This window comes from Stegostoma tigrinum, chromosome 16, assembly GCF_030684315.1.
Source record: "Stegostoma tigrinum isolate sSteTig4 chromosome 16, sSteTig4.hap1, whole genome shotgun sequence".
NCBI lineage: Eukaryota > Metazoa > Chordata > Chondrichthyes > Orectolobiformes > Stegostomatidae > Stegostoma > Stegostoma tigrinum.
The window spans coordinates 24,318,183-24,344,639 of NC_081369.1; the positions used below are offsets into that span (position 1 = coordinate 24,318,183).

The 26,457-nt window shown below is 39.2% G+C and overlaps 1 protein-coding gene across 7 annotated transcripts in view; it reads left to right on the forward strand.

Moving 5' to 3' along the window:
- rpgrip1l (RPGRIP1 like) overlaps nucleotides 1-26,457 on the forward strand; it is a 193,813-nt gene that overhangs the window by 118,583 nt on the left and 48,773 nt on the right. For 4 of the 7 annotated variants that reach the window (XR_007249114.2, XM_048546731.2, XM_048546726.2 and 1 more), the window contains 6 exons: nucleotides 1,656-2,004; nucleotides 5,105-5,313; nucleotides 6,657-6,731; nucleotides 11,890-11,991; nucleotides 22,227-22,365; nucleotides 24,171-24,250. Coding sequence is in view for 6 of the 7 variants with exons in the window: in XM_048546731.2 (XP_048402688.1) it covers nucleotides 1,656-2,004; nucleotides 5,105-5,313; nucleotides 6,657-6,731; nucleotides 11,890-11,991; nucleotides 22,227-22,365; nucleotides 24,171-24,250 (954 nt within the window). In the remaining variant the exon portion in view is untranslated. Of the gene's footprint in view, nucleotides 1-1,655; nucleotides 2,005-5,104; nucleotides 5,314-6,656; nucleotides 6,732-11,889; nucleotides 11,992-19,181; nucleotides 19,474-22,226; nucleotides 22,366-24,170; nucleotides 24,251-26,457 lie in introns of those variants that run through there. The other 3 variants (XM_048546727.2, XM_048546732.2, XM_048546729.1) reach the window with 3 other exon arrangements.

Sequence of the window (26,457 nt, forward strand, 5' to 3'; positions counted from 1 at the left end):
AGAGCCAAAAATGGTGCAGATTTCTTGTAGACTTATGTAGCATAGATAGCTCAGCTCCTGAGTTTTGCAAAACTCATATCTACTACTGGTGCAGGAATAATTAGTATTTTCTAAGACATGAAAGTATAATTGTAAAGATAACCAATGGAATTTCACCCTGAATAAAAACCAAAAGAACTGTGGATGCTGTAAATCAGAAACAAAAACAACAGTTGCTGGAAAAGCTCAGCAGGTTTGGCAGCATGTGTAAGGAGAATCAGAGTTAATGTTTCAGGTCTGATGACCCTTCCCCAGAATGGATGAAGGAACAGTTCTGAGGAATAGACACCAGATCCCAAACATTAACTCTGATTCCTTTTCCACATGCTGCCAGACCCACTGAGCTTTTCCAGCAACTTTTGTTTTTGTTTACAATGGAATTTCAGTATTAACTTACAATATCAATGGAATAGATTGACTGGGCATTACCACATTGCTATTTGAAAGTTGCGATATGAATGCAAATGTATTCCTTCTTTCTTTTGGAGGTGCATAGAAGTGCCAAGGGGAGAATTGCTTCCAATTTCCTGCAGCCCCATTAACACTCTCTTGTAGACGCTATTCATGTAATAACTTGGGTGAGACAGGAAAGCCACCCAGAGCTCTGTACAATCCACCTTAACAATGTACATGTATACACAAGTTGATTTTAAGTGTTGCATTACGATAAGCAATTAGTTTCTGTGCAGTCATTAATCAGTTATTAGAAGGTTTGACAAATTTAAAATGTGCTGTTTTGGTGAAGTAAAGAGCGATGCTTTGGTGTTTACAAACATGTTCCTGCCTACTTGTTTTAATTGTAAAAGAGTCAGGAGGCTTACTGCTGCAGATGCAAGGTCAGTTAAATGATGTGCGAATGATCTGACCTGCAATTATTTGTCAAATCACTCTGTCTGTTCAGATATAAATTGGAGAGCACCATGCAAATGAGGAATTCACAGGTTTAATGCACACAAAAGCTACTTCCTGGCCAACAATATCATCACAAATCTCCAATTGCTCAATGTTCTACGTTTCTCACTTACTGTTCCTCCAGTCAGGATTCTCAGTGATGCTTCCTGGGAGAAACTTAGTCACTCCCCTCCTGTTAGCTGTTTGGCCGGAAAATAAAATCACTGCACACATCATGGGGCCTCAGAGCTGGTTCCAGAATGGAGATTCTTCTCCGTAGCTACCATTATGGTGTCAGACATTGCCACCCAAAAATTTTGATCCTGCAACCCACACTTAGGGGAACCTTGCCTTGATAATTATTTGTTGTATTAAGTTGATGTGTGTTTGTTCTGTCATGACTGTTTTTCTTGTATTGAGCAAATATTAACATGACAACAAAGCTATTGGAAGCAGTTTTATTCTAACCTGAGAATGGGATGCTCAGGGGATTATACGGAATCTTGGTTTTACACCTCATCCAATATGATTTTTCATTGACTTCACTGAAGAATAAAATCAGGCATAGTCGAAAGCCAGCATTGTACCTGAGCTCATCAGTTCCTAAGTGAGTGGGATGAGTTAAAATTGTTGCCTACTTCTTTAAGTCTCAGCATATAGATTCTTGCAAAACATGAAGTAGCCTTTGATTGAAATGTTTTTTTTCTCTCTCTACAAACCCTTAGGCACACACTGCAGCTCTGACAGATGGTAATCTGAATGAAGTTCATATTGTTATAAAATCCTGTGACAATCTGCAAGCCAGAAGGAAGAATATCCAGCCAAATCCTTATGCTGTCTACAAGTTCTTTGATTTTGCAGACCATGATACAGCCATTATTCCAAACAGCAACAACCCACAGTTTGATGATCATATGAGATTTCCTGTACCAATTAATACAGAGCTTGATCGATATTTAAAGTCAGAATCATTAATTGTTTATGTGTTCGATGATGCAGAACCTGATGATACTTTTTACCTCGGAAAAGCCAAAGTTCCCCTCATTTCATTAGCTCACAACAAGTATATTATAGGTAATAATATAAATACTTTGCTATTCTTGATATTTAATCTTTTTTGAGTCTTCTAGTGCCAGTGACCATCTGAATCCATCTGTTATTCCACAGTCCCTATAGAAGCTGCCCTGAGCCAGAAACTTGTAAATATAAGCAAGAGACCTGGTGTGATTCTGATTGGACTTACTGCCCTTTAATTGAAGGGCTTATCTTGGTGCTCTGTCTTATACCCTCTTTATTTTAGATCTGGTATTGTGCAATGGGAAGGGGATAATTAGTAGCCAGTGTCCATCCTGGGCCTTCTCCACTGTCATAATGATGCCACCCAGAAACTGGAGGAGCAGCTCCTCATATTCCACCATGGGAGCCTACAACCCAATGGTCTCAATGTGGATTTTACCAGTTTCAAAATATCCCCACCCCACCACCGTCTCATCCCATGACCAAACCTCCCTCCTATCCTCGTCTCCTTGACCTGACACAACCAGTCCGTCTTCTCTCCCATCTATCTGCTTCTCCCACCTTACTGACCAATCCCTACCACTGCCTACCTGTACACACCTATCACCATCCCACCTACCTTCCACTGCCCCAGTCCTCCTCTCTCAATTTATTTCAGTACTCCCTACCCCTCCCCATTTCTGAAGAAGGGTCCCAACCCAAACCATCAGCTTTCCTGCTCCTCTGATGCTGCCTGACCTGCTGTGTTCCTCCAGCTCCACACTGTTATCTCTGACTCCAGCATCGGCAGTTCTTAGTATCTGTGGTTTTAAACAAACAGACCTTTCTTTAAGGCACTAAAACCTGACAGGAAAGCGAGTCAACAAAGAAAATTATATTAGATCAAATGAGGAGGCTTGCAAAGTTGCTGAAATAAGTAGTAGTCCTGAATCTTAGAATTCAGCAAAGAAGGACCAAGATACTCAAAAAGAAAATGAGAACAAAATATGAATGTAAATTAGCAGCAAACATAAAATTGGACCCTGGTAACTTCTATGAGAACATAGATATGATCATTTCCTTGGTCCATTACAGGCAGGAACTGGAAAGTTCATAATGGAAATGAGGTGGTGAAGAAGCTAAATTACTTTTTGTTTGATTTTATGGAAAAAGAGGCGATCAATCTCCCAGAAATAAAGATACAAGAAATGAGTGAGTTTAAGGAACTCAAAGAAATTAGTGCTAGTAAAAAAAAAGTAGTATGGAAGAAATTAATGGGACTAAAAATTAAGAAATCCCAAGAATCCAATCATCTAGTGGTTGTAGAGATGGTGCATGCTTTGGTGGTTATCTTTTAAAATTACATAGATTCTGAACAGTGCCTACAGTTTGTAAGATTGCAAATGTAACCCTACTATTTAAGAAAGGCAAGAAGGAGAAAACAGGAAATTCTAAACCTGTTATCTTGACATTAGGGAGAAAAATATTAAAATCTGTTATATAGGACCTGATCAGTGGAAATTGTAAAATATTGATATGATTGAACAGAAACATACCATTTGAGAAACCTGTTAAAGGCTTTTCAGCTTGTTTCTAGCAGAGATCAGGAATCAATGGATCTATTTGGATTTTCAGAAGACTTGTTAAGGTCTCAAGCAGGAGAACTGTAAACAAGATTATATTGATTAAACATTATATTGATTAAACATAATTGGCTGGCACAGATTGAGAATTCGTTGTCAGAAAGAAAACAGAATAGGAATAAATGGGTCATTCTCATTTGGTAAGCTATAACTTGAGATTTTGGAAAGATCATTGTTGGTGTATAGCTGTTCACAATCTATTTCCATGATTTGGATATGCAGTCCGAATGTAATATTTCAATGTGTGGATAACAAAAAAACAGGTGGGAGTGTGTTGTGAGGATGCTGAAAAGAGGCGTTGAGTACATTTAGATGGGTCAAGTGCCTTACCAGCAAGACAGATGGAATATAATGTGGATAAGTGAGGTTTGGCAGGAGGAATGGGTGTGCAGAGTACTTCTTAAAGGTGAGAGATTGTGAAATGCTGATGTCCAAAATTACCTGAATGTCTGTGTTCATGGTTCACTGAAAGCTAATGTACAGGTGCAGCAAGCAAATGATATGATGTCCTATAAGAGAATTTCAGCATAGGAGTATAGATGTCTTACTCTAACTGCATAGAACCTTGGTGAGACTGCACCTGGAGTATTGTATTCAATTTTTGTCCCGTGCCTGGGGAGGTGTATACTTTTCAGACAGAAAGTGCAGCAGAGGTTCACCAAATTTGCAAAATGGCAGAACTGTCCTATGGAGGAGAGACTGAGGAGAGTAGGGTTATATTCGCAAGTGTTTAGAAGAATGAGAGGTGATCTCATTCAAACTTTCAAAACTCTTAAAGAGCTAGATAGGGTAAATGCAGTAAGTATATTTCCCCAGCCCGAATCATCAAGAACCAGAGGACACAGTCTGAGAATAATGAGCAAACCATTTAGGACTGAGATTAGGAAGTCTTCAGTCTGAGGGTAGTGAATCTTTGGAATTCTCGATCCCAGAGAGCAGTGAAAGCTTATTAATTAAATATGGTCAAGATAGCATGTGATAGATTTCTAGGTACTAATGGCATCAAAGGGATTTTTTTTCTTCCTTTATTCATTCACGGGATGTGGGCATCACTAACCAGGCCAGGCAGCATTTATTGCCCATCCCTGATTGCCGAGAGGTCTGTTCAGAGTCAACCACATTGCTATAGGTCTGGTGTCACATGCCGGCCAGACCAGGTAAGGATGGCAGTTTCCTTCCCTAAAGGACATTAGTGGACCAGATGGGTTTTTCCAACAGTCAACAGTGGATTCATAGTCATTATTAGATACGTAATTCCAGATATTTATTGAATTCAGATTCCACCATCTGCCATGGTGGGATTCAAAGCCGGGTCCTCAGGACATTATCTGGGTCTCTGGGCTAACAGTCCAGTGATAATACCATGAGGCAATCACCTCCTTATGAAAATAGCATGGGAAAGTGTTGTTGAATTAGATGATAGGCTATGATCTAGAATTGCAGAACAGCTTGACTGACTGACTGATCTTCTTCTACTTCTCTTTTCCTATCGTGTAAAAATGTCCTATTATGTATCTTTATTCATTTATTTCCAGGAACATTTGAACTTAAGAATGTTGAAGGACAAGTCAATGGCACAGTAAATGTTGAATTAAAATGGATGACTTCATACTTGCCATCAAATGAATCCATAATGAGAGTTGATCAAAGTGAGGTAATCCCAAAGGAAGAACCAGAAACGTTGCCAGTGAAAGAGATATTCAATGAATCTCCTCCGCCTGCTGTATCTGAGGATCCAGTTTTGGTAACTAATTTTGTTCAAATGAATGACTTAAAGAACTGCTTAATTTTCTCAGTTTATCAAAGTTGTTCATACTTCCAAGGGTTCTACAATGATTAATTTATTCTTGATATTGTTTCTCCGACAGAAGAAATAAGTAAGGGAAAATATTTGTTTCATTAGCTGTAGAAAGCCATTAAAATTAATGGATGAAAAATTATGATTGCGCACGCATGATTTCTTAATGTGCATTCCCTGTGGGTAAACATGCACAACAGGAGCAATTAGAAAATTATTCTTGTTTCAAATGGATTAAGGGGAGGCTAGATGCAGTACAATGATTTAGAACATTGGAGCAATAGCAGGTAAGACCAGGAAGTGGTGTGAAATAAGATGCATTTTTCCAATTCACTCAGCCCCTTGCTCACAAAAACAAGAAATTGCTGGGAAAGCTCAGCAGTACTGGCAGATTTGTGAAGAAAAGTCAGAGTTAACATTTCAGGTCCAATGACCCTTCCTCAGAACTGCTTGTAGCTAGGAAAGTGTTGGTTTATTTGAAGAAAACCAAGATTGGGGGAGAGGGGTAAGAAGTCAACAATAGGTCAGGTTAAAGTCCAAAGGGAGAGAAGAACAGTTGGACAGCCAAAGGAGTGGACAATGATCTGGCTAGGTGGGTAATTAGCTGTTAATGGAGACTGTTAGTGGCTAACAATGGCTAATAACAGAGCCTGGTGTGCGGAGGTGGGGACTAGGACTTAGGAGAGTTCAAGACACTAACAGCCTCCATTAACAGCTATTCACCCTCCTATCCAGATGGTTGTTCACTCCTTTGTCTGTCCAACTGTTCTCCTCTGTCTTTGGGCTCTATTCCCACCTATTGCTTACTTCTTACCCTGAGCCCCCCACCCTACCTTCTGCATGTAAACCGACATTTTCCTAGCAACCATCATTTCTCAGGAAGGGTCAGCAGATCCAAAATGTTACCTCCTGATTTCTCTTCACAAATGGGCCAGATCTGGTGAGCCTTTCCACCAATCTCTGTTTTTGTTTCTGATTTACAGCATCCCCAGTTCTTCTGATTTTTATAAATTCCCTCCTATATCTGCACTACTACAAAGATGTGAGGCAAAGATATCATCTCTTGCGGGAAGAGAAAAATCAGATGGACAGTCTTCATTGAATTGCTTATGATTTTTTGTAAATGAGTCAATAGCTGTTTACCGTAAGCCCTGGATACAGAGGATATATGCCTGGGCATGATCAAGGGAAACTGTGAAGTGAATGAATAATAAATTTTCAGTAATGTGAGAATAAACACCAACGATCTTTAAAGTCTGATGCCATGGAATATGTTGTTTTTGGCACAGAAAGCTAGAAAGCAAATATATAATCGAGAAGAAAGAAGAGTATCATGGGCAGATATGGAGTTTTCTGAGAGTCTGGTAAGTGAATTATATTACTGATCATTCTTTGCTGCAGTGGACTATTGAATATCTACTATAATGTTAAATTTGAACTAGGTTCAGTAGTCACAGCTAACACCGGCACGATGTGAAAATGGAACCTGCACTTGGAAGGATATCTTAACTTTCTGTAGCGATTTTTATTTCTATCTACCATGCAACATCAGCAAAATTATGCTCTGTAATGCATTTCAATAATGGCATGCCATTTTCACTGAGCTAATGGCAGACAAAATATGATTTAAATTTATTTATTCAAAAATTGTAAGAAAATAGAATGTCAAGAATCAGTTGCAAATATAAATGAAAGACATGAAATTGGGAAAGGTCTCTGCCCTACAGACTCTTTCCTCAAAGTATTTATAGTCACCCACAGTGATTTAATTTCTCGAGAGAAAGCCCTGCGTAAATTCTGCCTGAACCGCTAGGATTATTAAGCAAATGTCACATTTCCACTCTCTAGCCTTAAGCTTCTGCTCGCCAAACAACAAAAACCTTTGTTTTTTTTTCTTTCCATTAAGTATTTTATTATTTTAGCATTGACCTCTCTCTCATGCTGCCAGCCCTGCCTTCAACCAGATATTTATCCAGCTCCTTTTGAAGAATTTAATGAAGTACTTTTCCTGAGAGCATGTTCGACATATGCTGAGAGAGAAAACAATTTTCTAATCTTTGATATCAATCGAGACTTGTTAATTAAAGCTGTGTGCTCTAGTTCTGGGCTCATAGTTTTGGTCAGACATGATTGGTTCTACAAATTTGGCCACTTCATCAGTTTGGGATGTGTGAGCTCCGAATTGGGATGCTGGTGTTTCTTTCCCTCCCTACGTTCCTGGTGACCTACGTATATTTCTGCATTTCTCTTTTTAATTTAGACTTCCTTCGTTTGCAGATATTTCTGTATTTTTCTTGTATTATTTCTCATGTGTTTTTATTAACTTACTTTGGTTTTTCTTTGTCTCATTGCTCTTTGTACTTTTTTGACTTGGTTCACTGTGTTATGTCATTTACTTCTCATTTTTCTTTTTGAGATTTCCAAAACATATTTTGGCAATTCCACACAATGGATCTGATATTCAGCAAGGTACCATGGAAGTCTCAAATGTCTTGAAACACTTAAAAATTTGGGGCAGTTACACCTGTGATAATAGAAAAGGGTTGGAAAGGAGAGGCAAAATGTTACTTTGAGGGTCTAGAGGACCAAGCATGCTACTTCTGACCCATGAAGAACACTCCAAAGGTTCATATTTTATTGTGCCAGCATCTCCCACCTCCTTTTTATGGATGGGTTTCCCTAAATTTGAGAAGATTTCTCAGCAATAAACTGAAATCAGACTTGCGTTTACATAATAAGAGCCTGATTTAAATATTGTAATAAATTGTTTTATCCTTCCACAGCAGGACACTGACATGCCAGAATGACTGTAGCTGTGAAAATAGTGGCAGGAACATATATGGGCTTGACACATGTTCCTGTTCTTTAAAGTATTTCACTCTGTCTTCAAGGTTTTCCTTGCCATTGCATGAGGTCCATATCTCATCCTGCTGCCTTCATTTCCACGAAAAAATCTGGCTTACCTTTTGCTTTAGGGTACTGAAGAAAGTTTTAGACTCAAAATACGAATCTGCTTTTTTGACCTTTCAAATGATGAATGGATATGTTGGATATTTCCAGCATTATCTGTTTGTATTTCAACTTCATGATTTCTACTTGTTTCAAGCAGCAGCCTGGCAAAGTCAAACTGAACAAATCCTTACAGCCAATGTCCCAGACTTCTCCATCATCATCCATAACGTATATTTTGTCCCACTGGCAGGACAATCCCACAGAGGTAGCAAATCAGTAATATTGATAGTGATAATTAAAGGGGAATAGCCCTGAGAGTCAACTATTATTCATTTCAGACCTCAAGAACCTCCATAGTATCACAGTAGAAATAGACAAAGAAATCTCCTGTAGATTCCAATGTACCATCCTCCCTCAGTCAATATACAAGTGTTCCAATATTGCTTGGAAGAATTTACAAAATAATTTTCTCCCTGCAAGATTACAGTATCCCTCACCAAGCATGTCTGAGTAGCACTAGTACAGATCAACTTGACTGAAACAAAGACTCAGCAGTTTCCTTGAGCCTGTAGTAGGTTGTGAGGAAACAAAGAAGAGGCAAAAACCTAACAGACCTTGTGTTTGAAAATTACAGATACATCTATCCATGGCAGTGTTAGTAGGAATGGCCACTTGAAAGTCTTTGTAAAGACTATGTCCTGTCATCACACTGAATACTCGCTCCATTGTGTAACTGGAATAGACTCTACAGACCCAGCACCTCTAAAAGTGTATCGGATGCACTGGGGGAAATCAGTAGCGCCAGAATTGTATTCAATCACAATCAATCTGTAATCTCATGACCTGGCATATATTGTACTCTGCCATTACCATCAAGGCAGGGAATAAAACCTGATCTGTTGAAATAGGCAGCAAAGCACATCGGGAGCAGCACCAGGATTACATTAAAATACGATACCAATTTGGTGAAGCTAATTAAAACATGCAGGTATGATGTCATTGCTATCACTAAGGCATGGCTGAGAGAGGGGCAGAAATGGCAGCTCAGTATTCCAGAATATCAAGTCGAGGTGAGACAAGGAATGAGGTAAAAGTGAAAAGAATGTGTCAGTTTCAATCAGGGTATCTATTACAGCAATAAGCTGGGATCTTAGAAGGCTCCTCAAATGAAGCCATACAGGTAGAACTTAAAAAGCAAAAAGGAGAAACTAAATTGCTCGGAGTGTACTATAGACCAGCTAACATCCAAGAGAAAATGAAGCGCAGATATGTAGGCAAATCTCGGAGAAGTGTAAATGTAATAATGTAGTAATATTGGGGATTTCACCTTCCTCCAGATGAACTGGGGTTGTCGTGGTGTGCGTGGTTTAAAGGGAGCGGAATTCTGAAAATGCATCCAGGAGAGCTTTTGAAGACAGTATGTACAAGGTCCTACAAGAGAGGGAGTGGTCCTCAACATAATTTTAGATTATGAGATGGGGGACATAATTGAAGTATGTGTGACAGCATTTTATAGACAGCAATCATAGCTCAGTTAGATTCAAGGTTGTTGTAGAAAAGGACAAGGATGTATTTGCAAGACAACTTCTAAACTGGGGAAATGTTGATTTTAAGAAGATCAGGTATGATTTCGCCAGGGAGACTGGGAACAAATATTTTTAAGTAAATCTGTGTCAATGCAGCGGGATGCATTCCAGAAAGAAATAGGGAGAGTACAGTTCCAATAAAGACAAAGGGTGAAATCAACAAATCCCGCAAATCCTGGACACAAAGGGATATACAGTATTGGACAGAGCAAAAAAAAGTACCAAGGGCTTGAAACAGCCGATGCCCTAGAGGAATACAGCATGTGCAAGCAGGGGAATTTTGGAAATCAGGAAAGCGGAAATGGAGCACGAAAGAATAATGGCAGTAAAATAAAGGAAAATCCCAAGTTTTTTCAAATAAGTTATTCACAAGTAAATCCAGGCTTAAAAGTAAAAGTGAACTTGGGAAACAGTAGGGCCCGTTTTCTTTTAAAAAAATCCTTATCAAAAGCCTTGGTGAAGCTTAAGTAAACTATGTTGAATGCCTTGAAAAACTCAATAAAATTGGGCAGACATACAGATTAATTGTAAGTGGTAATTTGTGCATTGAGCCAGAGAACATAGGTTTCTAAATGAATACTTTGTGTCAGTGTTCACTAGTAAGAGGGATGATGTGTGTTTAAAAATCAGGGAGAAGGACTGTGATATACTTAAAGAAGTTAGCATAGACAGGAGGTTCTGAATGATATGGCAGGCTTAAAAGTGGATAAATCTGCACCAGATGAAATGTATCCCAAGCTGTTCAGTGTAGCAAGGGGCATTAGCAATAATTTTCAATTCCTCCCTGGCTACTGAAGAGGTGCCCAAGGACTAGCAAACAACCAATGTGTTACAATTATTCAAGAAGGGAGCAAGAGATACACCAGGAAATTACAGGTCAGTCAGTCAAACCTTGGTGGTGGGAAACTATTGGAAGCTATTCTGAGGGACAGAATTAACCTGCACATGGAGAGGTAGGGATTAATCAAGAATCATCAGCATGATTTTGTTAAAAGAAAGTCATGTCTGATCAACTTGACTGAATTTTTTGAAGAGGTGATCAGATGATGTAGTCTACTTGAACTTCAACAAAGCTTTTGATAAGATCCCACAGAGGAGACTGATTACAAAGGTAACAGCTCATAGGATCCAAAGAAATTTGGCAAATTGGGTACAGTATTGGCTGAGTGATAAGAAACAGCAGAGGAGCATTTTTGTGATTTGAAGCCTGTGTCCAGTGGGGTTCTGCAGCGATCAGTATTGGAGCCCTTGATGTTTGTGGTTATGTAAATGATTTAGATTTGAATGTAGGAATGTTATCAGTAAGTTCATATTGATATGAAAATTGACAGGTGAGGAGGATAGCCTTAGATTACAGGAGGATAAGTGTAATCTGGATAAGTGTAAAGTGTTGCACTTGAGCAGAACAAACAAGGCAAGGGAATACATAATGATTGGTAGGACACTGGAAAGCACCAAAGGTCAGAGGAACCCTCTTGTGAGTGAGCACATTCTGCAGTCAGCCCATGGTCAGTCCAAGGTGTGACATTGTCATGCTGAAAACGAGTATGAGATTTTAAACGTTTTTTTCCCTCAAAGGATAGTGTGCCCTTGAAATAACTGATAAGGTAAGTGAATTAAATCAAAGACACTGGGAAGTTGGAATTTGGTTGTATGCTAGGATGAATGAGTTGCAATGCTAGGTGATGAGGTGGCTTAAAGGATTTTTCCGTTTACTGCCTAAAGTGCTTTTCACATTTACTATCTAAAGTGCTAACTTGTCTTTTGATGGACTTGCTGTACATTTGCAGCACGCTTTTCTTCTGCTCCAAATTTCTTGCTTTTGCATTGCGTTATTTGTTAGAACTCCACTGCCTTACTTTCATACCTTACTGCATCTTGTTGACTTCAAATGTGATTTAACATAATTGTTTAAAAATCAGTAACTAACTGCATGTCATTGTTGGTTGTGTATCTAGCTCATTTGTGTTCTATTAATTTGAAGCTAACTAAAGGAACAAAACGTTCTGACGTTCATATGGCAGATGTTACAAGCAAGAGAAATGAGGCAAAAATTGTCACAACAGAGCCTGAACTAATTAATCAGGTATGTGAAAAAGAAACCTTATTCTAACTTGGTGGAGCCCTATATATTTTTTGAGTCCATATTTAGCCAATAAACAGAGTTAAACCATCTGGGTAACTTCCTTTTTGTATTTAAATGTGAACCAGCTCCTTCCTCATCTGACCACTGTTAACAACCTTGGCCTGATGGATGATAATCGTGGACTGTGTTCATTGTCCTGCATAATAATTGCAAGAACAAGAGAAGACAGCGCCTTGTCAGAATTTTTTTTTTCAATCTTCAGGTGATAACCAGAAAAGAAGTATGCATAAAAAGCTTTACAAAACCTTACTTATAGAAACATGTATAAAGTTTATAATCCAGTTAGTCCTACATGTCCCAAAGCTCAAGGTGTCACTTCTGGCCATTGGCATACATCTTCTGATTTCAAGACAGGAGGCTTTGTTTCTGTTTTTTTTATTAGCTGTACAGTGGAGAATCTTCATGAATTGTTTGTACCAACAAGAGTATATCCTCAGGGAAGGAAAAAGACTACAAGTTGGTTCAGACCCGTTTTGAAGCTTGAGATAGAATACTGCCCCAGAACACTCCTGTTCAGAACCTGGGCTTTGTCAGCAAAGTTCTGGTGAACTGCAGATACCTAAAGGCATCCATAGTTGTTTGACTCCTAACTAATTTGAGTGGTTGCATTCTGACAGCAAATTATGTATAGAAGATCCTATGAAAGAAATGGATGAAAAGACCTGGATTAGGAGTTTTTGGATAATGTTGACTGACAGGAGCACATAAGGAAAGCTCAGGAGCCAGCATTAATAATGTTGCTTCTTGACTATAGACTTTATTTCAAAGGGAATTAAGTATAAAAATAGGGAGGTTTTCCTATAATTATGCAAGGTATTATTCAAGCTTCAGCTGGGATTTTAGTCCCTAAAGAAAGAAAGAGGTAGTCTAGCAAAGGTTCACTAGGCTGATCCTGAGTTTGGAGGAATTATGAGGAAAGGTTGAGTAGGTTAGGCTTGTACTCTTTGGAGTTCAGAAGAACAAAGAAACCTTATTGATCACATATAAGATTCTTATGGGGCTTGACAGGCTGGATGTGGAAAAGCAGTTTCCCCTTGTCAAAGAGTCTAGAACCAGATGGTATAATCTCCCAAATAAAGAGTCATCCATTTAAGACAGAGGATATTTTCCTCTCAAAGTGGGGAATGTGTGGGATTCTTTATTGCATAGGGCTGTAGAGGATGGGTCATTAAGTATTTTCAAGGCTGAGATCAACAGATGATTTTTAAATAGCATAAGAACCAAGGGCTTTGGGTGGAAAAAGAATTGAAGATAATTAATTAGCTGTGATTTCATTGAAAGTGGAATGTACTGGATAGACTGAATAGCCTACTTCTGCTCCTATGTCCAGTGGTCTTGTAGTCTTAAATGGTGCTTTCTGTCATCAAGCCACAGTCTTCCCTAACGGTGAGAAGTTACTATGGTTGAGAAACCAAATAGCTTCTTAAACATTTTAACCTCAAAGGGTATTATGTTCTTAAAATGATTGACCTACTTCTGCTTCTACGTCTTATGGTCTTCTACTGTTTCCAAATGAAGATAATATTAAACAGAAGAAATTTTCCTTTTCCTTGCCAGCTCCAAATGTTCTTTTAAGGACTTTTGAAAAAGCTGCAACAAGAATTTGAGCAGACCCTGCTTCATTTCTAGTGACTGGGGTTCTTACTCTGCATGGAGATCCTCGTTAACATGTTCAAGGGACCAATATCTTTTTGGTTAGCTTTCTGGAATGCCTGATTATTGTCTCAGTGATCACAGACCTATGTAATTCCACAGGTTTTGCATTTGAGAAGAGGAACACAAGGTCCAATTTCTTGCCCCCAAAGAACTTGTTTCCATCTTGTAGTTTTCTTCATTTGGATCTAAGTTCATATAAATAAAATCAGCCAAGAAATCTTTTCTCGGTATTCAGAAGCAACTGAAATCTTACAAATCAGAATACTGATCACAGCCAGTACTATAAGCCCTGGCACTGGGGTCAACAGCATATTTATAATGCCAAACATGTTGCAACTTCCCAGCAACTGAGTCTTTTAGAATAGTGTTTTCCAAAATCCTGTCATAACCCATGAACAGATTCAAAAATTTCTACCTACACAATTGTAGCAGCGTTGTGGTATTTCACAAAGATGTATCTAATGATATTAATGGAATGTTAAATATCGAGGAGTTAAAGGCACCAAGGCGAGCAGGTATTGTGAGCAATTTGGTTAATTGTATTCAAATATATAGGACTCCCAGGCTAACTGCTATTCTGTGGTCCTTCAGTATCCAAGGACCATGTGAAGATTCAGTGAAGGAGATTGCACCCCATTTTTTTCATTTAAGAGGTGTTTTGTTGATTTTATGTTGTACTTTACCTTGTCTTTGGACAGTCTGTGGACATGGGTTTCACATGTATATAAAACAGACTCAGTTAGGAGATGCTTAAGTTTTTTTTATGGTCTGTGGTTTTAATTAACTCTATTTAGGAAGTTATGCTTGAACTTTGTCTAAAACCGTTTAAGATTGAGAGAATGACGTAAGAAGAGAGCCGTGGTCCTGTTCAGTACAGCAGATTTCTTCCGTTGTATCTGATGGCCGTATCTTGATATCTAGTAATCACAGAAACCATTATCCAAATGAACTATTTCTGCGCTGTATGATGTTTTGATATGGTCATTTTCATAATTTCAATGCAATATCATTGGAATAATATGAAGAACCAGCTGTTCAATTGATGAAGGAAGTGGAGGATTAACAGTTCAGGTGAATAACTTTTCATCAAACAAATGAGAAATCATTGATCTGGTAGGCTAAGTTACACTTCTTTTTCAACCATAAGACATGGGAGTGGAAGTAAGGGCATTCAGCCCATCGAGTCCACTCCTCCGTTTAATCATGACTGAAGGACATTTCAATTCCACTTACTCACACTCTTCCCATAGCCCTTAATTCCTTGCAAGATCAAGAATTTATCAATCTCTGCCTTGAAAACATTTAACGTCCTGGCCTCCACTGCGCTCCGTGGCAATGAATTCCACAGGCCCACCATTCTCTGGCTGAAGAAATATCTGCTCATTTCCATTGTAAATTGACCCCCTCTAATTCTAAGGCTGTGCTCACGGGTCCTAGTCTCTCCGCCGAACGGAAACAACTTCCTAGCATCTACCCTTTCAAAGCCATCTTGTAAATTTCTATTAGATCTCCGCTCAACCTTCTAAACTCTAATGAATACAATCCCAGGATCCTCAGCCGTTCATCGTATGTTAGGCCTACCACTCCAGATGTTTTGATGTTGAACTGTCTGCTGCAGGTCTTTGGGCACTTTCATCTTTCTAGTTCAGGTTTCCAGCATTGACAGTATTTTATTTCTGGAAGAATTAAGAACAGTTTGCCTAATGGTCACTTAGTAGTTCTGGGCTTAAGTGTTGCAGTAATATGAGACTCCATTGATGCTTTTTGTCATGCACTCATCAGGACAGATGCAAACCTCAAAGGGAGCAACAATTTATATTGCATGGTATAAGCATGCTGATTGGTTGGTAACAGAATGCAGTTTCGGCAATTAATGCCATAAGGGCCTTATCCCACTGTCACTGGTTTTAACCCAGGAGTTAGCAGGGGAGATGAGTGCCCACTGTACAGGGAACAAGATACATACAATATTGTTTTCAGGTTCCCATGTGACTCTCAAAGGCTTCAGTATCTAACTGAGGGGCCTGGCATTAGGAAGGTGGGAGGCCTGCTAAAAGCCACTTCTTCCTTGCTGCTGACCATCTTCCCCTACCACGCCATCTTTCACCTCTTGCTTGTGATCTAGCAACAATCCAACGCCTCGAGGGGGGTTACTGTTTCAGTAGCAGGCACCATCTATTCAGTGGTGCCACTGTTCAGTAGAGCTACCAGCTTTTGCTTGGCTTCTTGATCCTGGTGGCTGGCCTGCTGAGTGGTACACAATGTGGTAGTGTTCCTGGAAGAGGCAGCAGGTGTGTCTTACCTGATCTCTAACCAGTACAGAACATAAGAACTAGAAGCAGGAGTGGGCCCTCTGGCCCCTCGAGCCTGCCCCACCATTTAATAAGATCATGGCTGATCTTATTGAGACTCAGCTCCACTTACCCACCCACTCACCATAGCCCTTAATTCCTTTACTATTCAAGAATGCATCTAGCCTTGCCTTAAAAACATTGTGAGGTAGCTTCAACCGCTTCATTGGGCAGGGAATTCCACAGATTCACAACCGTTTGGGTGAAGAAGTTCCTCCTGATCTCAGTCCTACATCTGCTTCCCTTTATTTTGAGGTGATGCCCTCTAGTCCTAGTTTCACCTGCTAGCGGAAACAACCTCCCTGCCTCCACTTTATCTATTCCCTTCATAATCTTATGTTTCTATAAGATCCCCCCTCATTCTAATGAATTCCAATGAGTATAATCCCAGTTTACTCAGTCACTCCTCATAATCCAACACTCTTAACTCTGGAATCAACCAAGTGAATCTCCTCTGCACCCACACCAGTGCCAGTATATCTCTTCTCAAGTAAGGAGACCAAAACTGCACACAGTACTCCAGGATTGACCTCTCCAGGACCCTATACAGCTGCAGCATAACCTCCCTGTTTTTAAACTCCATCTCTTGAGCAATGGCAGACAAAATTCCATTTGCCTTTTTAATTACCTGCTGCACCTGCAATCCCACCTTCAGCGATTCATGCACAAGGACACCCAAGTCCCTCTGCTCAGCAGTGTGCTGCAATTTTTTACCATTTAAAACATAGCCTGTTTTCCTGTTATTCCTACCAGGACGGATAACCTCACACTTATAAACTTTTCAGTATCTAAGACACCCAACACCTCCCTAAGATACTAGCCCAATATCTAATTCTTCTTAGACAGGACTAAAATCTGTCAATTGCTACATCTACAACTGCAACTGTAATGCCAATGCTACAAGGTGATTATGGCTCCAACCTTTGTGTTTCTGGCCTCCTTCAGGTTGCTGCTGAATGTGTAAGTCGTATCTCATAATCTGCAGCACATTGCTGGTCAAGGAAGGTCATTGAGGTACTCTTTACACAGAAAGACCACCATTTCATTTTCTATTACCAGAGATGAGCAGGCCCATCATGACAGTTTGTATCAATTGGCTACCTTATTATGCACAATGACAATGACTGTATCCACATTGGCAGTGCCTTATGTAAATTCTGTAAACTTCTTGAACCAAAAGGAATTTTACATCTTCATTTCAAAGTTAGTGTGTGAACACAAGGACTGCATCGTCCACAATGTATGGCATCCTGCCAGTAATAATGATTCCTTAGATCTGTGCCAGTTCTTTATTCCATCTGTATTTCATTCACCACAGCAAATCAAAGGCTAGCTTTTGAACACTAGTGATTATCTGCTCATCATATAGATCATGATTCTGGTGCAGAACCCATGTCCATGTTCACAGCAGGCATACAGAAGAGTCATGCTGCCACAAGGAACAGTATAGAGCATATCATCTGCATCTTGAAGAAAAAGTTCCGTTCCCAGGAATGTTCCAATTTCTTTACATACTTATCTGAGCTGATATCAGGATTTATGGTAGTATGCTACGTACTGCACTGCTGAATCATTGAGGTTTGAGTCTGAGGAGGAGGTGAACAAGGATGTCATCCCTTGGGTCTACTGTGCCATTCAATGAGATCACAGCTGATAGTGCCATAACTCCTTGTTCCTTCCTTCCTTCTAACAGGTACCCCCCTTCCCCAGCCTAACCCTTGATTCTCTTGTTCAAAAATCTGTTGAACTCAGTATTTGAATATATCCAACCTTCCCTGCTTTTCATAGAAGAGAATCCTTAGACTAAAGACCCTCCAGGAGAAAGAAATCCTTTGCCTTCTGTCTTCAATAGAAGACTCTTTATTCTTAAATTGTGCCTCCTAGTTCAAAATTCCCCTGAAGCGAGGGATTTTCTTAGCATGTGCCTGACAAGGCCACTCAGATCTTAACTGCTTCAGTAGGAGCATCTGTCATTTACCTCAACTCCAAATAGCACTGACCCAGCCTGCTCAACCTTTTCTTATATGTGTTACAACTCATAAAATGATAAAGTCATGCAGCATGAAAACAGACCTTTGAGTCCAAGCAGTCTATGCTGACCATAATATCAAACTAAATTAGTCCCACCTGCCTGCGGTTGGCCCGTATCCCTCCAAACATTTCTTATTCACGTACTTACCCAAATGTCTATTAAACATTGTAACTGTACCCACATCCACCACTTCTTCTGGAAGTTCATTTGACACAGGAACCATGCTGTATATAAAAAAAAGTCATCCCTCAAAATCCTTATCTCCACTGAAAAAAGTCCCAGCCTGTCCAGCCTCTCCTTATAACTCAAATCCTCCATTCCTGGCAACAAACTGGTCAATCTTCTGAACACTCTCCAGCTTAATAATATCCTTCCTATAACAGGGTGACCTCACCAATGTCTTATACAATCTCAATATAACATCTCAACTCCTTTACACAAAGGTCTGAGCAATGAAAGCAAGCATGCCATACCCCTTCTTAACCACCCTATCTGTATGTGGTGCACACTTCAAATAATTATGTACCTGAACACCAAGGTTTCTCTGCTCTACTGCCCAAGGCCCTACTTTTAATTGTATAAGCCCTGTCCTTGTTTGTTTTACCAAAATGCAATACCTCACATTTATCCAAATTAAGTCTATCTGCCACTCTTCAGCCCAATTGATCAAGATTTCTTTGTGATCTTAGATAACCTTCTTCATTGTCCACTATACCACTCATCGCATGCTGTAAATTGGCTCCTGCTATTTCTAGAGTCATACCAAATGTGAAAATTTTTTTTTAAAGTATGCACAGTATCCCAATTTAGACTTTCAGACTAAGCTTGATAGGAAGCAGGGACTAGATTTCTATGCTAACCAAGAATTAGTAATTAGACTATAGGCATAGGTAAACAGACATAAACTATTGATATATAACACTGCTAACTAAAGCCTTGATCATAAACCTCCCCTTGCATACAGACAAAAAGTTGGGAAATAAATTACTTGTAAATGTAGAGAAACTGGAAATTCAGTTCAGTGGCCTTTGCTTCACTGAATGAGTGTTGAGATAATCCTTCTTTGGCTAGCCAGACTCTTTGTTTTACAGATGTCATTCTCTGAACATTTAGCAACACCGGTAGAAGAAGGTCAGTGATTATCTGTGAGCTATAAGGTTAAGTATCAACATCATCTTTCCAGTACCGCATATTCACAAGGCCACTACTAAGTTTAATTTTGCCATTATATTCTTATTTCACCATGGCCCGCAGATTACAGTCTCTCACTATTGCATATACTGTGTTCTTGCAATGATTCTCAACCACCTCATCCTCCGAAACCATGATGCCTTTCGACCTTTTGTGCTACTCGCCTAAAGGGCACAGCTCACCCTCTCTCCAGCTCTTAAATCACCAACCACACTTCCATCCACTTACATCTCACTCAACCCTCCTTTTATCTTATTGCAGGAAAACATGACCCACAATGGGGTCAAGCAGATCAAGATGAGTGAGGAGCAGATGAACATTTGGTTTCTACCTCCTTTTGAGGAGGAAGCACTCAGTTTGGTCAGAGAAGAGCAGACCTACTCGTGTGAACAAGGATACCTTAATGGTCAACCAAACTAAGAAGTCTTGTTCTGTGCTGGTTGTTTTCCCATTAATACCAGTGCTGCCTCATTCTTAATCTGCCTAATAACTTATTCACCTGAATCAATTAATTATGTCGACTGTACTTTGCAGGCACTAGCAGCACCCAATAATTTGTGCCAGGAAGACCTTCATTTCTACCCTTTTGGTGAGGAAGCCACTCAAACTAAGAGGATGTACTGACAAGATTTTTACTTTACCTTCCATAAGTGCAGAGACATTCACCATACTGGTACATGATCAAAATTAGACTCAGGAGTGCAATCTGATGGGTACATCCCTGCTATATCTTCACAGCTGGCTGAGAAAGAAATGCCCAAGTCTCTGGCGCTCATAGAACTACTGGAGACAGATAACAGCTCAGCCCCAAGCACAAAGCAATCCTGTAATCTCAGCCAATAATGACTTTGTCAAATACACAGACGCAGTCAGTAAACTGGATCAAAGCTTTGAGGAATTCAACAATATTTTCATAGCTCCAGCACGCAGGCATTTATCTTTCTCCAGGGAGAGACTGGCAACCACCATGGAAAACAAGGTTCAGCACGCTCAGTGTTTGCTGTACATAAACATGGGCCTGCACTCCATTGCTCTAGTCATAGGTGCTCAGCATCAATGATAAGAGAGGGGGAAAAAGGACCTTGTCCTGACTGCAGTTGCTGCAGAATGGTGTGAGGTGACACCCATAGGGATGAACAGCCAAGCAAATGTCCTGAGAGGTTTCTTTTCAAGACGCTCCAGAGGTATCTGACATTGACATTTCCCTACAGTCTGTACTGCCAAAGCCCATAGAAGTCTAAGCCAAAGATCGTAAGCCTAATTCTTGGCAAGACATTCTCAGCACATCTAAGCCTCCATGGACTATAGCCCAGGTTTTCCAGGCCAGCTGAGCCAAATGTAGAACAAGTTTTCCCCATCCCAGCTGCAGACATCAGCACTCTCCTCAGATGTTTTGAGAGGGGGAGGAAACAAAAATATACTGAGGGCACAAGGTGACGTGGTTGAGACAGTTGTAAATGATTTTGCACTTTTGTAAATACATTCTCAAGTGAACCCTAAAGTTGCCTACACTTGTGTCATTTTTGCTATTGGACGTGGTGAATTCACACACATTTGAGAGATGAGCAGCCTCTTCAGACATCCCAATAGTGAAAGAAGGTGTAACGGTTATTTATTGTTCATCATAAGTAGCAGCAGACTCAGGCACCAGGGACCTTTGACATTGAAGACTGCAGTCAACTGAGGCTAAATACTGTAGGCAGAGATTGTGCTCTGGCCGGATACCGCACTTATAACCAGCTTGTGCATGAGAGTATGGAGTCAGTGATGGAAGGTTCATTCTGTGCATGAGTTTTTCAAAGAAGATGTACGATGGAAACTCTCCCTCATTGCGTAAGGATCCAGCAGCAAGAGCTTCACAAAGCAGACCCCACTGCCCCACCCCACCTCCGACTAACTAATAAGCATATCCCCAGGATTGACTTTGCAAGGTAGCACCAAAGTCAAGTCTCCGGATTAATTTCTCCACAAAACTTAGTCTGGCCTACCTGTGATTCTCGACTGGTTGCATTTGATTTGCAGACCAGACTATGGCCCACTTCCTGCACTGCAACAACACAGATCTCCAGACACTGAAAGGACAAGTGTCTCACTGAGCATGGCCAAACCCCTGGATTAAAATTTGACTGCTGACTTATTGTGATGGTGCCCCGGGACTAACTGTAGTTCCCTCTTGCCTCCCGTAAGGACTGCTCACCTTTGACTTTCTGACAAGGCCATCTGCTTGAAGCACAGGCAGTGTATTTACTGCCTGAGCTACTGGCATATGCTGCAGGTGTATTGTTGACATTGCACAGTGCCACGACAAGCTGCCTGCCTCTCCCTCTGCGCTAAAAAGCATTGCTAACTATAGAGGTTAGCAGCTGCTACATAAGAGAAAAGTGAATTACCTCATAAAGGCGCAAGCAAAGAGAAGCTTGTGCGACCCTTGCGTGCAAAACAACTTGGTAGAAGCATTTAGGATGTTGCTGAGGCTTAAAGTATTGAAGAGCCAAAGTGTTGCTTGAGTTGGTACAATAATGTGGTGAGATTGCTGGTTTGCCATTGCAAGAAAGAAAGAGAGAACTGGAAGTGGCATAGAAATATCACAAGTTACAGTAAAAATGAGGTGCAAATGTTTGGAAATACGGTATTCCTACTCAATTTCTGAGATTCTGTAAAAGTAAGAGCTTAAAGGCAAAATCAAAAAACTTTTTCTCCATGTTGTGATTCTGATTCTTCTTTTCATTTTCACCATTATCTTCCTAACTTTCTAACCATTGCCCCCGCCACACTGAGTGGAAAATTCCACCCTATCTATTGTATCAACTGAATAATTACCTAGTTCTATGTTGCATTTCAAATTGGAATACAATTTTATTTTCCATTTTCTAAATGCTATACAAATTTGGTAGTGATACAGTCCTATTATTCTTTTTAAAAATGAATTAAGTAATGTTTTAAAGACACAGGTTGTCACAGGCGCAGAGTTGGAAAATGGTCAGGCATTGGAATATGATGAGGAGAGCTCAGATTTTTCTGCAGACGTGACTTCCACTATTTCTGGAATAACTGAAAAACTAGATGACACAGAACCTGGCCAAGGTTGGTATCTTTAATTTATTATTCAGATGTAAAGATAAGATTTCAGAAAATAGTCTCATATGTGCACCAAATCAGAATTACGAAAATGTTATGGTGCAGAGTATGCCATTAAGCTCATTGTGCCTGTACCAGCTCATTAAATGAAGATCATTACCTAGTACCAATCTTTTGCTTTATCCCCTATACCCTTGTACATTAATTGTTTTCCAAATAATCATCCAATGTCCTCTTGAATGCCTCGATTGAACCTGCCTCCACTTTAAATTACCAGCAATGTATTGCATACCCCAATTACTCGTTGAATGAAAATGATTTTACTCAGTTAATCCTTGCTTCTTTTGCAGATCACTTTAAATTGGTGCCCGCTTGTCTTTTGTGCATTTTACGAGTAGGAACAGTTTCTCCCTATTTACTCTATCCAGCCCACTCATAATTTTGAAAGCCTGTATCAGATCTCCTCTTAGCTTTCTTCTCTCCACAGAAAACGGCCCTAACTTCTTCAATCTAACTTCATAACTGAAGTTTTTTCATCCTGGAACCATTCTTGTAAACTGCTTCAGCAATGCATTCACATGCTTTCTACGAATTAATGTGCAGAATAGTATACAGTACTCCTGCTGAGGTCTAACAAATGTCTTACATAGGTTCAATATCACATGTTTTCTCTTGTACTCATTGCCCTTATTAATAAAACCAAGCATGCTAAATGCTTTACCTACTGCTGTCTCTGCCTCTGCTGCCACTTTCACTGACTTGTGCATATATACACCCAGGTCCATCTGCTTCTGTACTCCCTTAGAAATGAAACCCTTTTTCATATGTCTTTCAATGCTCTTCCTACCAAAATGATTTCTCCTCATCGAAACACATGTGCCACCTCTCTACACACTATTAACTTTCATGTATCTTTCTGGAGCCCTACACCATCCTCCTCACAGTTGACAATTGAACCAAGTTTTGTATCATCTGAAAACTTTGAAATTTCCCTCTGCACACCAAAATCTCAATCATTAAAATCAGGAAAGATAAGGCTCCTAATACTGATGCCTGGAAAACTCTACTGTAAACTTTCCTCCAGTCTGAAAAATATCAGTTCATCATTATTGTCCATTTCAGGTCACTGAACCAATTTTGTAACCCCCATTGCTATTGACTCTTTTATTCTATGATCTATAACTTCCCTCATAAATATGGCAGCATATCATCTGAAAGTCTAGGTACACCACATCGACAGCACTACCTGTATCAAGCTTTTCATCATATCTTCAAAAAATTCCAGCAAGTTAGTTAAACATGATTTCTTCTTTAGAAGTGACTCTTACTCAATTCAGCTTATCCCATGAAACTATTAATTCTATCCCAAATAATTGTTTCTAGAAGCTCCTCCACCATTTAAAATGACCAGTCTGTAGTCAATGGTCTTGTTCTTTCAAACTTTCTGGAAGAAGGCCATAATATTTGCTATTCTCCAGACTTCTGACATCTCCCTTAATTGTAGGGAGGACTGAAAGATTGTGGCCAGTGTCCCTGAAATTTCCACTCTTATTCCTTCATTATCCTTGGATACATCTCATCCAGTACTGGTGTCTTGTCAACTTTAAATATCAACAGTATGTGAATAAACAAGGAAAGTAAAAATTGTTTTGCCTAAAGAAACTTTGATATAAGATAAGTAATGATAGCATACTTACCTAGGTGCAGCAAGGCCTTTTTATCACAATATTGTGTAACCATCTATTCCAGCTATAAATCTGTAAAAGACCATTAGTATATTGTTTTCAGCATTGAATTTATTTCTGTCCCAGTTGATGATGATGCCGAGGAATCAATAACAGACAGTGATGATTGTATTGTCCCAGGCCGGCTGTCAACACACATAAAGCAGGTTAGTCTATTCCTTTAAATATTTGAAATCTGTACAATACAGTTTTAACGCAAGGCAATATAATGTTTAGGACAGAGAGAATACTAATCATTTGACGCCAGGTTACTCACCTTTTATAGCTGATCAAGGGATACAATTAGGGAAGAAAAGGAAAAAAATGTGGAATGACAGAAAATGACAGGTGGTAATGAAAGAAAATGAGACGACAAGATGCAAGGCAAACAAAATCAGCAAAGTTGATTCAGTTCAAAGGCACAAGGGAAATTGTTTCATATTTGAAATGGCTGTATATCCATTGTTACCATACTCCTTTATTTCAACATTTAGTCTCTGCTTTCAAAGTGGAAAGGGACTTCTACCCAGTCTTGCAATTATGCAATCTCAAAACATTTTATACACACAGCTTTGCGATGACCTTTCTGGGCTTAATAAAACTGTTTTAAGTCAAGAAGTTGAATAAACAGTAATGGAGAAACTGATACCCGTCATTTACCAATCACTGTTTTCAACAACACAAAATGTGATTATTTTTAGTTCACACTGTGTTGTTGCTTGTATGAATGCAGTTTAATGCTTTTATACGTGCAGACTCATTTCGGAAGATTAACTAAGTTAGTGGTCATGTTTTTCAAAGAAAATTATAATTTCAAATTTAAGAGATTTTCATTTTGTAAAGTGAGCAAATTCCTACTAAATTTTCATACACTGCAAGTTGAGTTAATAATGTATATAAGCTTCTCTCTACTGCCTTACATTTAAAAGTTAATGAAGGTCTATACTTGCTGAAAGGGATATTTTACTTCAGGAAGTGCTGCATTTCGTAGCTGAATTGGAGAAGTATCATTGAAAAGGTTTTGCAAAAGATGAATTCTACTGCTGCCTGTATACATAAATTTGAGAGCTATCAGTTACAGAGGATACTTCTACTTCAGCTTGTTGTCTTTATTGAAAACATCTGATTGATTCGTTTATCAAGGCTAAGTGCAGAAGATCATTTGAACCATTCTTTTTCGATGTTGTATCCTCCTGCATGTTTTGCATTTCTAGCATTGAGTCATATAACCGCTACATTAGTCAGTAACCATTCTTGATTGGCTTTCAATCCCCATTCAGTCCTTAAATAAAGTAAGTCTGACGTCTCATTATGTGACCAGCTTCACTAAGCAATTGCCCATGGGTGATTGGCTGTCAGTCTACTTCTCTGTCTCCAGAGGGGTGTAAAAACGTCACCACCAATTTCAAATAGTGGCACAGATGCCTTTTTAACTAGAAGAATCCATTACATGTTCAGTGCCCTAAAGAATCAAAATTTATGACATTTTAAAGTGACAAATGACTAACTTTTTAGCAAAATATCCACGTTACATATTATTTTGAAAAGGTTCCAATTTTTTAAAGTCTTAATTCATCCATACTAAGAGAGAAAATTAAATATCTGTAATTTTTATTTTAGGAATGGTAAGTAACAGTTATTTAATTTGAATTTTAAATTCACTTGGTAAATTTTATGTGTGTCGAGCTGAAGTGAATTCTACAGATGTAATATAGTGAGAAAAGCTAACTACCTTTAACAGACTAGTTTGTGAACTTGAGGGTGGGAGACTGCAAGTCAAAGTACTGCCAGATAGTGAGTGTAATTATAGGATTAGGAACCATGTTCTCCTGTTGACTGGAAGATAATGAAAAATATAAATTTCCAGAATGCTTAAGGTGGCAAACCCAGCAGATGTAATTACACAATAACTCAGCAGATCTGCAATTAATTTGTAATTCGCAATACATTTCTGAATTGTGTTTAAAATGCATGCATGTTTTCATGTTAAGTATTGTAATTAAAGTGGCTTAGGAATTGCAGTATTATACCAATAATATATCACACTTCAAAGCAATTTTTTTTAGATGTTTTGATCAAAAAATAAATCCAACAGGTCTTCTAGACCATGCTTTACTGTAGGCCTGTCTCTTTTTGCTGCCTGTGATGTATAATTAAACACAGATTATTTCATTTCATTTACAACATTTATGAGCTACACTTTGTCAGAATGAAATGCTTGTCCCCTCCTTTCCTCACCAAAGTGGCGTAATTAGTGTTAGCATCTTCCTTAACTGTCTACATAAAGTTTAGTGCTTGTATTAAATCAAGTCATTAACATAATGTGCTGTACAATTTGCCCCTATCTCTTTTCGTTTCCACTACATCAAAGCTC